Raw genomic sequence first — 15,237 nt, forward strand, 5'->3', positions numbered from 1 at the left:
CTTCTCCCGGCCATCCCTGGCATGACCATTCGACCAGCAAGGGAAGCGCCCGTATAGGTATTCAGCTCTCGTGCTCCATCGGCCTCACGGCCCCAGCTCTTCCATAAAAAATTATTTTGAACTGATGAAAAATAAATAAAATGGGTCCAGACTCCACTTCTCACCACCGGATAGCAGCTCGATCTAGGTTTTGATAAATTTGGCTCAAAATCATTACAAGAAGGTAATGAAACCATTTAATCCTAAAAGGACCTTATTGTGCTTGCTTCCAGAGCTATATGATTTTCAGAAAGGGTTCCTGTTGAGATCCTATGAGCAGGGATAGCTGACACTATAAGTCATGTTACCTTGGAAGAAGGAGAGGTAAGATCTGTTCTACCCTCCTCCAGCCAAAGCGAGTAGGGGAGTGTACTCCCTAATGTTTAGGCTGGCGACAATCATTAACATTAAGGGAGTTCCACCCATCCCAACAGTCATTCTCCACATTAGACTAGACCTATTGATCCACCCTTTTACTCTAATACCTCAACATTTAATGATGTGCTGCTCCTGGATATCCATTGGGTTGCCCAATGTAGGTTCAAATGGAAGATATAAGCCAGTCAGAATGTTATCCCCAAGGCAATGTACTCGGGGTTAACAACACTGATGAAGGTCTCAAATGGACACTTTGCAATGAAAAACTATGTACGTTGAGTGAGCTCTAGCCTTTATGTGAAGAATCAAAACAATTAGTGACACAGCAACAGAAAAGACAGCTTACACTGCTTTGTTCATAACAAATATTCGCTATGGACTTTTAGTCTGGGATGAATCATCTACAGGAAACCTACAGTACATTCTGGTGATACAGAAAAAGGCAATAAGAGTACTGGCTAGCTTACAACCAAGGGGTAGTTTTGTACAGCAAATTTATCTACTTCTCAATTTTGACTGTTGTTTCTGCATGAGTTTGAGGCAGTCACCAATGTCCATGAAAGTGGAGTCTCTAGGGGTTGTAACATAAAGAACTAAAAATATAGCAGATTTCCAGTATCTTTTCAGGCTGCCCCCACTGAAAATCATCAAGACTGGTTCCGCCCTTGCTTCCTCTCCTGCTAGATTCCTTCGTACCTCTCTACTTGGGTCTTCCATAGGACCTCCTTCCTGTTGGATTTCCTCTCCACATTTCCTTTACAAAATTGTCCTATGTCTTTTAGAGTCAAGGACTTGCTACTGGAGTGACTGTAGGGTGATGGGTGGTGTGTGTGAGGTCAGACAGTGTGTTAGAGCAGTTGAATGTGTTTTTGTTCCTTTCATTTTCTCTTAAATTATTATTTTTTTCTTTCTTTCATTAAAGAGTGTATTATTTATTAAGTTCACGAGTTATTTTATGTAAATTAAGAAATTTTGTTAACATTTTATTTTAAAGTATAATTATGTTAAAACTTTACAATATCTGTATTCAGTTTGTTCATTTTCTGTATTTTTATGGGATTGAGTGGTAGAGAAGGCTGGATAGCCCTAATTCTGCATCTATAATTCCTCCTAGATTCAGCTGCAACAGATGGAAATTTGAACATTCTCTTAATTTCTTGGTTGTGTTATATCCTCCACCTTCCCTGCTAAGTCTAAATATTTAATTAAAAACTTTATTTTTGAAGGTTTCTAGTTTCTGTTCTGCTTATATTAAAGAAGGATTGGTCTATAGTATTAGTAATCTTTTATATTTAAATTTCTTAGGGTCAGTAATTTTTATGTTATTATTTTATTTGCTATATACATGAGTCTTTTGCAAGGTTAATTCTGTTCTGAATTTCCAGTTATACATATACAAACACTAAAGATTACCATCTATGGTACCAAAGTTTTAAACTTGAAGTACTATTATTAATTTAATTATTTAGTATAATTTCTTTTTCAGTCAAATCACAAGAAACAGATGCCATGCCTTCACAGTGCATAGTTGTGGAACTTTAAAGGAGCCACCTAAAGAAAGATGATGATTCTTGCAGAATTGATAACATTCTTCCTGAAGGAACATGATTACTAGCACACAGAATCTGAGAATGGGACTGAGAAGATTATACTTAGTATGTGATTCCCCCATATCCAACCTCGGAGTGCCCTCAGATTTAGTTCCTGCAGGCAATCTAATATTGATGTGTTCAAGCAAGAAGTGATAGCCATCTTGACTTTGCCTGATAATAACAATATTAAACCTCATGCATGTTTTATTTTTTTTAATTGTAGAATTATGGGAGATGTTTTATTTAATGATATAATTAGTATGTATACAATTTTTGTTTCCTTTTATTAACATTTTGCTGTTATTAAGAAAAAATTCTCAAACCTTATTGAACTTCATTATGTAAATATTAACAAAGTATACACTTTAGAAGAAAAACTAAAAAAAGTTTGGATGCATATTATTGAGGTCTTAAAACTGAGATAACTCCCATAACGCTATGACCAAAAGTAAGGGCATAAAAGCGCATAAGGTTTAACATTGTTCTTTTGGAGAAAACTCAAGATCAAGCGTTTGTACAGCAGTATTATGTAAAACACAGTGGTTTATAGACAGAAGTAACAGTCCAACTCATTCAGCTTCAACTTCTGCAAGAGGTAGCATATCTTTTTGTAGACAAAACTTCTCTTCAATTCTAATACATACATCTTTGGGCAGATAGAGCCTTAATAATAAGTTCTAGTTCAAATGGAAACAAAATCACAAAATAGCATTGCACATTTGTCTTACTAGTGCCTCCTACAGGATATATAAGAGCTGCCATATGAAGAATGAATGCATGCATAAACAATGATTTAGAACAGATACTATAATATGGTAATAGACATTGAAGTATGCATCCATTAATGGATCCCAGCTTACCTTATTTTAAGACCATACAACTTTAAAAACATAAATTTAAGCATAGTAAAATTTAATATTTTCAGTTTTCTCAGTTTAATAAAGTATTTTATCCTTGATTACAACCAAGGAATTTACTAAATAAATAATAAAGTACTGCTTACAACAAAGCTATTAGGTACTTTAGTTGTACTCATCGTACTTGGGTAGGTAGATACCTCAGGTACATCTTAGAAGTTTTAATATATAACTCCTTTTAAAATAAAATATCTTATATGTTAATGTACTACCAAGTTTTCATTTAAAATATGTTTCATTAAAATTCTGTATTTAAAAGTAGTTATTGGTAAAATTGTTTAATATCACCACACTGTTAACAGTGCAGTTGTTATATTCCCAATTTGTCACTGTTATATATTATCATCATTATTTATTGGTACATGCACTATGTATTTTCAATATAATAGCTTTGGCGTCGGAAAATAAATAATTTGTACAGTTAATTGTATATTAAAAAACAATACTGAATATTAAGATGCATTTTTATAATGTACTGTTCCTATTGACATGGACACAATTCAATAAGATGAACGAGATTTTATTACTGTACCACATAATTACCATTAAAATTGTTATGTAGGAATAAACAAAGTATAAAACCAACCGATTTTATTTTGTAATTTAATCACCACCTATTTCTTCCCCCTCCATGTTATTGTGACGTCAGAGATATGTATCGAATGGTGGGGGGAGAGAGAGAGATGCTAGTGCGAGACTAGTAGAGTCAAGAGTGCAGTGTGTTCGAAGATGGCGGACTGCGTGTTGGTGGAGAGGTCGTCAGTTTGTGAGGATGTTCTTGTGAATGGAAACGATATTTTGCTTGGTAGTGCAAGTGAAGACAGTAGTAATACTATAGATAGTGTTAAATCCGGTTTCTTTGTTTTGAGTGAAAGTGACGCTTTGTGTTCAAATTTCCAGTTAAATGGCGTTAAGTTAGGAAGCTGTTCGGGACTGGATGGTCGTGTGATGGGTTCGGACACTGAGGAATTTACGGCTGCACTCAAATCAATTGGTGAAGAAAATGGTCATAACTGTAGAAAGAAACGCTGTGCTGATCGCTACGATAGCTCTGAAAGCTCAGACAGGTATGTTTTCAGTCAGTATTTGCACATAAAATCTTATTTGTTGGGGTTTTTAAAAGATCACACAAAGAGACCCGTGACTGGTTAGACGGGTATTCTGTTGTGTGTAAACGAACATTGGTTAAAAACCAGACTTTGGAATGTTCTGGCAACAAATAATAGTACATCCTTTGTTATTAATTTGTTGGTTTAATGTTTATAGAAGCAATATTTTTGAATTAAGAAATTTTATTAAAACTCATTCAGAAACAAGCCAGCAGGCGAGGGCATTCACACTGATGTCTGGATTTGTTTGAACGAAGTTTTTTATAAGCTTATTATAAGGACTTCCTTCAGTACAGTTTTATACAGCAGACAAAATTGCTGTATTAATTTCTTCATGTTATTGGACATTTTATGGGTCTAGTAATGTTATTCAATATTTTAATCCTTAATTTATACAATTAAATTAAGCGTCCTTGCTAGGGATGTGTGTCTGTGTGTTGTTTGTTTTTATGGTTGTGTAGTATTATTGTAATTTGTGACCTTTTTATATAATGTGTTTAAAGATGTGATTCTGAGTGGTTTCAGGTTTAATCAATGGAACTTTGTTTTAAAACTGCTTTGATTTAAAATGGTAAATTGAAATGGCAACAGATTATAAATCAGCATGGTACAAAGCTAAAGGAATTCTAGGTATTACAAGTTATAAAGTGCCTTAGTTTATTACTTTTGTTTGTTTCTAACTTAATTCCTTAATCATTATCTTGCCGTTTTAATTTATGTTTTGTCATAATTTGTGGTTCTTGTATAACTCTGCTGTATTGTACTTAAATACGGTACCTGCAAAAAATGGTGACTCTGCAAACATAAGTAATAAACTGTAGGTAGTGAATTACAATAGAGTCAATATTGTAAGTAACAATTGTTGTGAATGGTATTAATTGATAAAATAATTGGGGTGCCAATACTACTGTAGCCTACTGATGTTCTGTACATTGTCACTAGAGTATAATTTGTGAATTCCAGAATTACCAAAACTTTACCCATCTATTTTTTTAAATCTCAACTTGTTACCAAGTTAATAAATACAGCCTACCATATGCCAAAAGAGTTTACATTCTCCATTGAAGGATTTTCAAATCTCATTTGAGAACACCTAATGACACACTCCGAAGATATCTTGTATGGATTTTAAACTTATCCTCCTCACCTCCAAAATGGGGGAAGCCAGAGGGCTATTCAAAAATTTTAAATTAGATGACTCATTAAATGGTATTTCAACATTAAATATTTTCATAAGAGTCAAAAAGTCAAACATATACAACTTAATTGACACCAAGAAAACTAATTTCTGATCACTCTGTCCAAAACATTGGGACCATTTGAAGAAAGTGTCTTCTTGGACATTATGTTGGATGGAGTCAATATAGAGAATTTTGCAATTTTTACTATTATTGCAGGATCTCTTTACTAAAAGGATTTCTTTTATTTTTAATAATTTGTTTGGCAATAAATTCCAATAGAATCACATAGTGTAGCTTATCTGAAACAAATTATTGGCTCATTTTTTCCAACTTTTTTGCTCCAAAACTGCATACAAACTGAATTATTACTCCTTTGATTTGGGTAACACCTGCATCAGTTTTATGTGTCCGACATGTAAATGCAGTGAAATCAGAAGTATAACCTATCTACCTTTTAGTAATATTCTAGGCTTCAGGGCTATGTTTAACATATTTGAATAAAAGCAGTGCTGTAAATATTAATTTTTATTGTTGTTATTCAATTAAAATAGAATCGAATCATTACTAGATTTTATAAACTAGTAATGATTGTTAGTTAGCTAGTATAAACTTATTTTGAAGTTATGGCCCTCTCCAGTTAAATTTAATTATAATACATAAAATCATATTATTTTTGTCTAATCTTAGATAAGACAGTTTATTCTAATAAATAAGAATAAACTGACTTAAAATATTACATATTGGTAACATGACAGGTAAGATATATGTACTATTTTAAGTAATACTTATTCAGTGCTGACCTTTTATTCTTTCTTTAGTGGAGTTAATGTCCTTTTGATGTATTATACTTTTTAGCAAATTCTATACTAGTTTCATTAATAGATTTCTATAAATTGGTATTACAGTATAGTTAGAAAATATTGGATGTATACATCAATTGTTATTTTACAAAATTTCTAATATACAGTGTTTTAATAAATTAATGTTATTGTAAATATCACAGTCTGTATTAACATTTGCAACTAATTATATAAAACGTATATTTATTATAATTTCAAATAGGATTTGTCAATGATCTAACATGTGTTTCCTATTCAGATATAAAACAAAGTACTAACATTCTGCAACAGAACTTTTCATTAAAAAAAAAATCACAATTTTGTGAAAAAATTAGTGGTAACAGTAAAATTGCTAAAAATGCTAACTATGACTAAAAAATAATTATTTTCCCACAAATCCAATTAGTTTAGAATAATAGGCCTAAGGTATGCAACAACTCACAGTTTTACAAAAAATATTAGTTACAAATTTGCTAATAGCATTCTCTTTTTGCATTTAATCAAGGTTCTGCTACAAGTGAAAATGCTAGATCTTAAACAATTTCTGTAAGGAATTGTGCAGTAAAAGTGTTTTGTATCAAGTTCTTTACTTCTGAATATGTCATAATAGCCCAATCAAAGAAATATTTATTTGTCTTTAATGTTTCCAGCTAATTCATGGTATCCACCAGGCATCTCACCACTTCAACACTTCTGTTCATTTATCTGATTATTTTATATCATTTATCTAATTCTTGGCCATTTTATGAAATTTTATTTAAATTATTTAACTTGTAGGTGTTTTCGTAAACATTACCTAGACAACACCTGGAAAAACATTGTGTGTGAATGCAAGATTTTGTCTGAATGAAAAATTGCTCCAATATCGCTAAATTTATACTTGACACAGTTTAAAATTAATGAAAGGTTTTGCTGGGGTTGTTCCATAACTTGAAAATTGTAGCTTCTCAGCTGCAGTACAGGAAGTACAGTCAGTATAGTGGAGTTGCCAAGAGTAGAATTACCGAGGCCGTGAATCAAGGTAACATGGTATCAGGGCCGCGGGGCGCATCATGTGGCATCGGGCATCGCGGCGCAGCGTGATGTGATGTGGCGTCTCGCACCAGTGCCACCTACTGCAGCACGGCCGAGAATATGCTCACTGCTCACTGCTCACACAAGCGATGTTTTCTGCTTGATGAGAATCAGGTCCAAATACTGTCTTACTGAGCTTAACCGCAAAAACAATCTTCCGATCCTGTAAAGCTAACAAATTGATACAGAGAAGTGATATCAGTCATTTTAAATTAATCGATTATCGGTATCTGAAATAGAATTTATTATCGCTAGAATCGAGATTTAAATATATAATATATAAAGTACAGCATTTTATTTCGTCTTTTATAGTTAATTTTAAACCCCTGTTTTATCCACGAATTCTTTGATTTTAGAGTAAAATTTAATCTATTACATGCATAAAATAATAACAATTGAAATATCTATGCAATATTGTGCACTGCAGGTGTCATAAAAGACAGATACTACATTTTCTCTATTTATTTGTAACTAGAAGAGTAATGAAATGCTAAACTAAGTTGTGTACGTGCTGTAGATATTGTTAGAAACAAGCGCGAGTGCTATGGCACAAGCACAAGGGTCGGATACACCTGGGCGGGAGCGTGAGGTCGCAAGCCTAGTTTCTGTCGGGCCTGGCAAGTCTCCCGTTACTCGAGGAACGAGGGACTCGGACTGCTCTGCTCTGTTCCCTCTGTTATTGAACCTTAGCGATGTTTTTGGAAATGTCTGGTCGGCTGTCTGGCTATCTACGCCTCGCCGCCGCCACCACCACCAGTCCACCTTCCTCACACAATCGATCACCGGTGTGGTGCCTCGTTCACGTACAGAAGCGTTCGATATCTTGCACTTGTTTGTTTTGTGATCGCAGTGTTCGATAAGTAATAAAGTTTATACAGTCGAACCTACGTTAGTTCGCTGAACGTAAATTATTCGTCTGAATCATCGCGTTGTTTATTGTCTGAGTACATTTGTATTTATCACGCTGTAGACTTTTCGGTTTTGTTATGTAACTGTGTTTGTCCTTTGTTTCTGCAATGGTGACCACTGTTGAAGGCCTTGCAATAGAAAGTTAATCCAATCTAAGAGCATTGATATTGTTAATAGGCGGTTTCTTTTCAAGAACCAATGTCTGCAGCTCTTGTACCAATAATACTTTAATTTTATTGCGTAAAATAATGAGATACCAAGTTTTCCAATCGGTTTTTATTTACTTTCTTTGTAAGATGAATGATTTGATTATTATTATTATTCCCTACTGCAGTTCAGAAACGTTACACTATGTAATGTGTGCTGTATACTGGATATAAACTAACCATATTGTAATTATTGTGTTGGGCACATTTTACCTTCATAAACTTTCTATTTTCAGAGTTTATGATACTGGCAAGAGTAATACTTACACTAGCTTACCATTTCAAATAAACAAACCCTATTGTCCACTATTTTCCAGCTGCAGTTTTACATTAATTAAAATCGTTCTTTACAGCATAACCACATCGGTGTAAAACTCCTCGAAAATATTTTTCTGAAATGTTTACCCGGAAATACCCCAAAATACAAAATAACAAACATTGATTCATAACCACCACAGTTTAGAATTTGACAAAGACTATTCGTACCGAACGAACGAACACACATATTGTCGGGTTAGAGAGGTAGAGTAGGCCAGGCAGTGAGGCTGGAAAGGTTGCAGCGGTAGAGTGCAGCCGCTGAAGGCTGCCAACTGACATTGAGTGCAATAGTTGCAGTTGATGCAACGCCGGCCTTGCAGCTACGTCACGCCTCGCCTCGCCTTGCCTTACTGCCTTTCTCCTCCGCCAGCTAGCTGCCTGACCTGAATGCTCCATCTCCGCACACAACCTTTTGTTCTGATAGCGAGAAATCAGGAAGGCTGTGGAATCTTCAGGAGTTGTAGCTTGTAAGCCACGAACACAGACAGACGCGAGACAAAGTTGCATACTTGTGTTCGAGGATGTGCTCGCTTACGTAACGAAGGACGTTTCCGTTGTTCCTCCAGTGACAGGTCAATCAGTCGTGTATTGTTTTGGAAACGATTCATTGCCCGTGTTGTTGCTCATTACCACACGTGCTCCGTTCTTGGACGTTTATGTTCGTATAGGAACGTTCGTAAAGCTCGCGCTGGGTTTGTGGAGCAGCTGATGTTTTGTTACCCGAGCGCCGAACGGCCAACCAGCCACCCATCCACGCAACCGACTAGCCAGCTGTTCTAGCTGGTTGTGCAAGTCGGAGCGAGAGATAGCGGGCTCAGAGCCTGCTCGGCCTGTAAAGGGGTCAAAGTGATAATAAGTAGGTGTATCGCCAATCGAGCTTCTCCTACTAACAGATATGGTACGTAATCGGTCGGCTTTGTGGTCTGCACTGTTTCTGGTGTGCATGTGTACCCCACTGGAGAATGGTGTTTTCGTTTCTCCGTTGTATAATGATTTGGCACCGTGCCTTATAGAGACGAACCAACACCTGTTGAGAAATGCATCGATCCTAGTATGCTTTGCTCTTTATAACGTCTTGTCTGTATTATTTTAATGTTATGTCAACGGTAATTATAGTTGTAATCCTTAACCCTTACAGTTCCAGCGTTATTTAATACTGTGAGAAAATTATACAACTGTCACATGTGTAGTGCAAATGGTCGATACAGACCATTGTATACTCCGATATAAAAATAACAGGAGATTAACTTTTTAACTATTTTCTAATGGCAAGCAGAGGCATTGTCTTTCAAAGCAATCAGTTTTTTAAGTATTTCCTCCCCAGTTTTCCATTTCCGATTGTACAGACGGATGCTCATTTAAACTTCCTTCCTTCGTTCTCTTCCTCTTGTATTTCGTGGTTTTCACTCCACTTGCTTTATTCTACTTTTCTCTATCTAGTGAATTCATCTGTATACACAATTCTCGTTCATAAGTTTCTGAACATAACAATTCTTTAGGGTTTTAATTACCGAACTAAATGATTTGAAACCAAGAGTTGTTTGACGAACCTTAGATGATAAAGATTAATCCACTTTTAAACTTTGAGTAAATTTATCAAAATCTATACGCTAGTGAGGTTTGATGTTAAGATAAGAGTCAGTGATGTAATGAAAGTGGTTTCTGGACAAATATGAGTACAATCTCTAAATACAGGAGGCACTGAAGCATTCATATGTTATAGAAACTTAAACCAAATGCTATTTTCCCTCTTAACTAAATAACCAATTATTACCTTTCAGATAGAAAACTGTTAAGTAACCATTTTGTTACAAAATAAATGACAGTACACTGTTACCTGAAATATTGCTTTTAGTCTAAATTCCACTTACTGACAAACGATCAAATGATAATAACTGCTATTTTCATCTTTATTAGTTGATACAATTAAACTTCCTATGTGTTATTAAAGAGGATTCATTGTTGAAGTCGAGAAAACTATACTGTAGGAGATACAGTCTGTATTACTCACTTATTCACACCTGGGATAATGTCAAAACAAATACTAGGCAGGAAAGTGGCAGTAAAATAGTTTTAAACCCTTGTTGGTAACCGATTTTATTCCTTAGCAATTGTGGAGTAGAAAATCTATACGTGTTTTGCATATACATACATTATGTGAATGACACATGAGCCTACGTGTTGTGAATCTCGTAAACTTAGAAACATTGAATACAGCTTACACCATAGGACCGCTATTACTTACCTTCCGAAGGTGTTATAAGCCAAACGTCGCAAAACTCTTCAATGCTCATAATGTACAATTTGTTGTAATAATGAGTGCGCAGGAAAGTAAGTGAACATGTAGAATGCACAGCTGAATTGTAGGTACTCGTTATATTTTTTGAGTTTTTAAACCACCTGACATTTTCACGGTCGGCGGTTGGTGAATTTAGTTCTTGTCGTCCTCATGCTGACCATCTGTAATGGGAAACCAGTTTAATTGACAACCCTCTAGCCGGTCAGTTAGCCCCTATCCCGCAGCCAGATGCCGGTCCAACTTGACTTACGTCTGCGTGTGACAACTGGCAATGCGCGGCACGGCGCAGGCGCGAAGTGGTGTAGCCAGGACTGCGCACACGCTGCGCATTGCCACTGTGGCGGATGCGGGAAGGGCAGCTGTTGTCCCGCCACCTGGAGACCCGAGCCGGGCCTTCTCACCTGCCCTCCCCGCACCTATTATTACTTTGTACCAACTCCTTAATTATGCACGAACCACAATTTCTCCGATCATACCCCGTTTCTTTGTCCGGGACCTTTTCTTCAACGTGTTAACAGTTATTGTTATTGCTCCATAGGTGGTCCAATACTGTATTGTGACACTGACTGGATAATATCACTGTGTGTTAATTTTGACTTAGTGACCTCATTTCTAAGAATAAAATAGTAACAGTATGTAAAAAAATGCGTAAATCTAAGATCAAACTTTAAACACGATATTTGGGCCAATTAAAAATGTCCCACGACACGCTGAGTCGCTTGCTCTCATTTATATACTAGAGTAATATACGATCACGTTTATTTACTGGACTAACTTACTACTCGTAACAAACTTTTTTCTACTATTTTACGCGATGGCCGTCCGCCTTGCGCCGATTCGCCTATTCCGATGGTTTTAAAACACCTCTAATAACCCAAAATTAACCTAATTATTGTAAGTAATTAATTTTGTTCAATTTATATGATTTTAGCAAATAGCATTACCTTGTTTTTTATGATTTTGTATACCAAATAATTAGATTATTGGGGGTATTGTGTAATAATTAATGTTGTCTGTGGCCTACAAATTACACAGATTATTTTATATTTGTGTTATATAATAATTGTTTTTAAAAAAATTTATAAAATTGTAGTTTAATTATATAAACTATTATAATGCCGCTGTGCACGAGCAACTAGAAAACAGTTCTCGTCACCACGCACAAGCCTTTGTGGCCCATGTGGGACTAATATCATGCACATTACGTGGTGTACTATGTTTGTTTGTAAATTTTGAAATAAATTTGATTTTCTTGAAACGCTTTAAATATAATCTTTGGGCCCATTTAAAATGTCTTGGAGCCAGTGCACGAGTGCGCTTGCCAAATATGGCTAATACATGTTTTGAACATCGTAGTACTATTTTATATGATTTCTACACTCATACAGGTTTAGCAGTGCTATGTACATAAGTTTCGTACAATGCATGAGTTATGAGTGAGAAGGACCCAGCCCGAAAGTATGTATGTCATCTCGCACACAAGTACTCGAACGAATGAGGTAAGGAAACTACATATTGCACCGACAAGATTCACGTTGCTTTGTGTTATCCTAGCTATACAGTGTCAGTGTGAAATCCTTACGCAGTCCCCGAGGTTCCTTTCTACTCCCTATCTCTCTTCTCTATCTATTTCTTCGCTTATCTTACCATCCGCTTCTTCCCCTTTCTCTCGAGAGTTCTGGCTATTCTAGGCGTCTTCCTTCTCAGAGGCTTCACATAAGCGCGGCCAAGAATGTTCGACCACTGACTGCTGATTGTCGGGATCGGTGATATAAACAATGGCAAATATCGTAGCTGTAGTGATAAACCTGTGATAGCTGGAGAAATGTTATGGTTTGTTTCCACCATATATCCACCGTACTATCGTCCAAAGTGTACTAAACTCTGGATAATGTTATAGATAATCAGATAATGAAAAGATGGATTAACGTATCGTCTTGTCGCTCGGGGGCTGTGCATACGATGAACATCTGGAGATTAGGAATTCGTCAACATGTTTGTCATCAGTATCATCAATAACATCAGCACGAGGAATGCGCACATATAGTAGTGGTTGCAATTCAAGCATTATTTTCTTTTCATTAGTGTATCGTAGCAGATATTTTTACTACTAAATTGTTCAACACTGTTTACTCCAAGGTAGAATGTCTTTACATGAACTTTCTGTTTGAATATTGCTGTAAAGATTTTTTGACGACTTTGTGGTTTAAATTTTTTCACACGAATCTTATACATAATTTTAATGTTGTACTAAATTTTGAAGTCGGTACAGATCTACCCATCCAGCACAGATGACTAACCTCCCAGAAGAGTAGCCTTACAGTACAGGTTCGATGGGCAGTTGGGCAAGCTGCAAGTTTTTTCGCCGACAAGTGCAACGTAATGTTGAAGTGCGTGGCTAGATAGACGGGGCGATCAACTGGCAGCCACTTAGCGTTTCGTTTATGAGTGTTTATAAACGGGTCAGTAATTACAGAGGCCATATAGAACCTTGTCAAACTTGTCGGTGCGAGGAGAGATGACCCGACCGGCCTCGGCCCGCCGCGCCGCGCACGTGTTCTCTGAGCTTGTCAATTACTGCATTACGCCCCACTCGGGTTAGATCCCCGATCTCGGTGACATACATTACGAGTTGTTTTTTACTTTAACTCGATCATTGCTAGTCTGTGTTTCAAAGATTTTAGACAGTTGTTGTTCAACATGCGAAATTTAAGTGTCCGGAAAGGTCGGATGGCTAAAAACCAATACTTTGATTTTTTTCATCAAATGATCGAGTCACTTGTATTTCAAGTCACCAGGTAAACATGATGTAAATGACGTGTTTTGAACCCAATAAAAACAATTCTGTCCCCTGTAGTGCTAAAACTAGTGAAGCGTGACTTACTTTCGCCGTTGGCAACATGTAAACATACGAGGGTCACTATGAACAGTTTCGACATAACCGATACACAGTTTCGTTCTTATCTGATTGCCCGAGCGTCAGCCTATGTCTGATTTATTAGTGTACTTGTAATCGTCTGTTCGTAGAGATCGATTTGGTGATAGTCTTTGTGTTGTCGAAAGAACAGTTTGTACCTTAAAATTGCCTTTGGTTCTGATTTGTAATTTTACTACCGCATTCCTTGCTACTACGTTTTTTGGTGGTGGAAACCTTCGAGAAGGACGCATTTCTGACGCCACCCATTGGAACACGTTATGATCCAAGAACCGTCACTGCACTTACTTCGAGAGAGGAGTCAGCCAGGAAGTCCACTACTGGTGTTTTGGTATCGAATCCTTTCCCAAATTGTCCACTGGTATGAGGACGTATACATACCATTTAATGATGTTTCCAACTCGAGGAGAGAGTGGCGTATGGGGTGTCTAAAAAAACGAGCCATATCTCCCATAGTGCTCAACGAAGAAACATCAGTCGGTGTCTTGAATATACGCTGTTTCGTCTGGGAATTGCGCGAACTTGTAAATGGTCATCAAACTGGAGAAATAAAGGACCCATCTCAGCAAATCTTTACGCAGAGCAATGCTTACCAGATAAGTTATTCAGCACGGAGCATTAAGCATGTAATTTTGCATCACGACAATGCCTCTTTTCACACTGCTGCTAAACATTTTGGTGTTTTAGGCCGAACATTGGCTTCAAAAAAACGAACAAGCTTCCCCTTAAGTATTGACCAAATATCGTGTTATGTTCATCAACATGTCGTGATTTTAAATCTGAAGAGAAACAGTTAGCGTGGTCGTCGTACACCGTTCTTTTTCTTCGGGGTGATACGGTATTTTGATGATAAGTTTTGTATTTATCTTTATAAATATTGAGTTTCTTGAAGTTTTCAATGAGTGGAAACGTCTTGATTTCAAAAGAGCATTGGCGCAGGAGGGATTTAATTTTTGAACAAGCGTAAGGATTTGTAAATATATCACAAAAACTCTTCATTTATCCCAAAACTGTTAGAGTGGCGGTCGTGGTATTAAGATAGTGATTGCTGACTTCGAGTTTTTAAAAACGAAAACTTGTATTATATCAAGAAAACTTACGAGGTTATAAAAGTATTATTTTTGACAGTACAATACATCTAATAACATTATTATAAACACATTGTGATTATTAATATTTATAGGAGGTATACCGCTTCAATAACTGCAGAAATGTATCCTAAAACACGCACTTGTGTGAACTGTGGGCTGCACGCACTCCGATGGTTTCGCACTTCTCATCCGTCACCCCCTTATTGTTTCTAATTGGCGACATCCGGTTCCGGTGCCGGCCACTGCCAGTGGACGTGACGCTGACCGTGTGTATCGCCGCACCTCACGCCACCTCGCATCTCTATACACACCGGGACCGTCGCGAGAACATCGTTCGTGTTGGCTCAGTT

General features: G+C 36.5%; 1 protein-coding gene across 2 annotated transcripts in view; it reads left to right on the plus strand.

Moving 5' to 3' along the window:
- Positions 1–3,604: 3,604 nt before the first annotated feature.
- Positions 3,605–15,237, plus strand: part of LOC124362581 — a 101,711-nt gene continuing 90,078 nt past the window's right edge. The window contains exon 1 of one of the 2 annotated variants that reach the window (XM_046817216.1): positions 3,605–3,993. In XM_046817216.1, the coding sequence (XP_046673172.1) occupies positions 3,656–3,993 (338 nt within the window). In that variant the 5' untranslated portion in view covers positions 3,605–3,655. The remainder of the gene's footprint in view (positions 3,994–15,237) is intronic. The other variant, XM_046817217.1, reaches the window with a different exon arrangement.

The sequence above is a fragment of the Homalodisca vitripennis genome, chromosome 5, assembly GCF_021130785.1.
Source record: "Homalodisca vitripennis isolate AUS2020 chromosome 5, UT_GWSS_2.1, whole genome shotgun sequence".
Lineage (NCBI taxonomy): Eukaryota > Metazoa > Arthropoda > Insecta > Hemiptera > Cicadellidae > Homalodisca > Homalodisca vitripennis.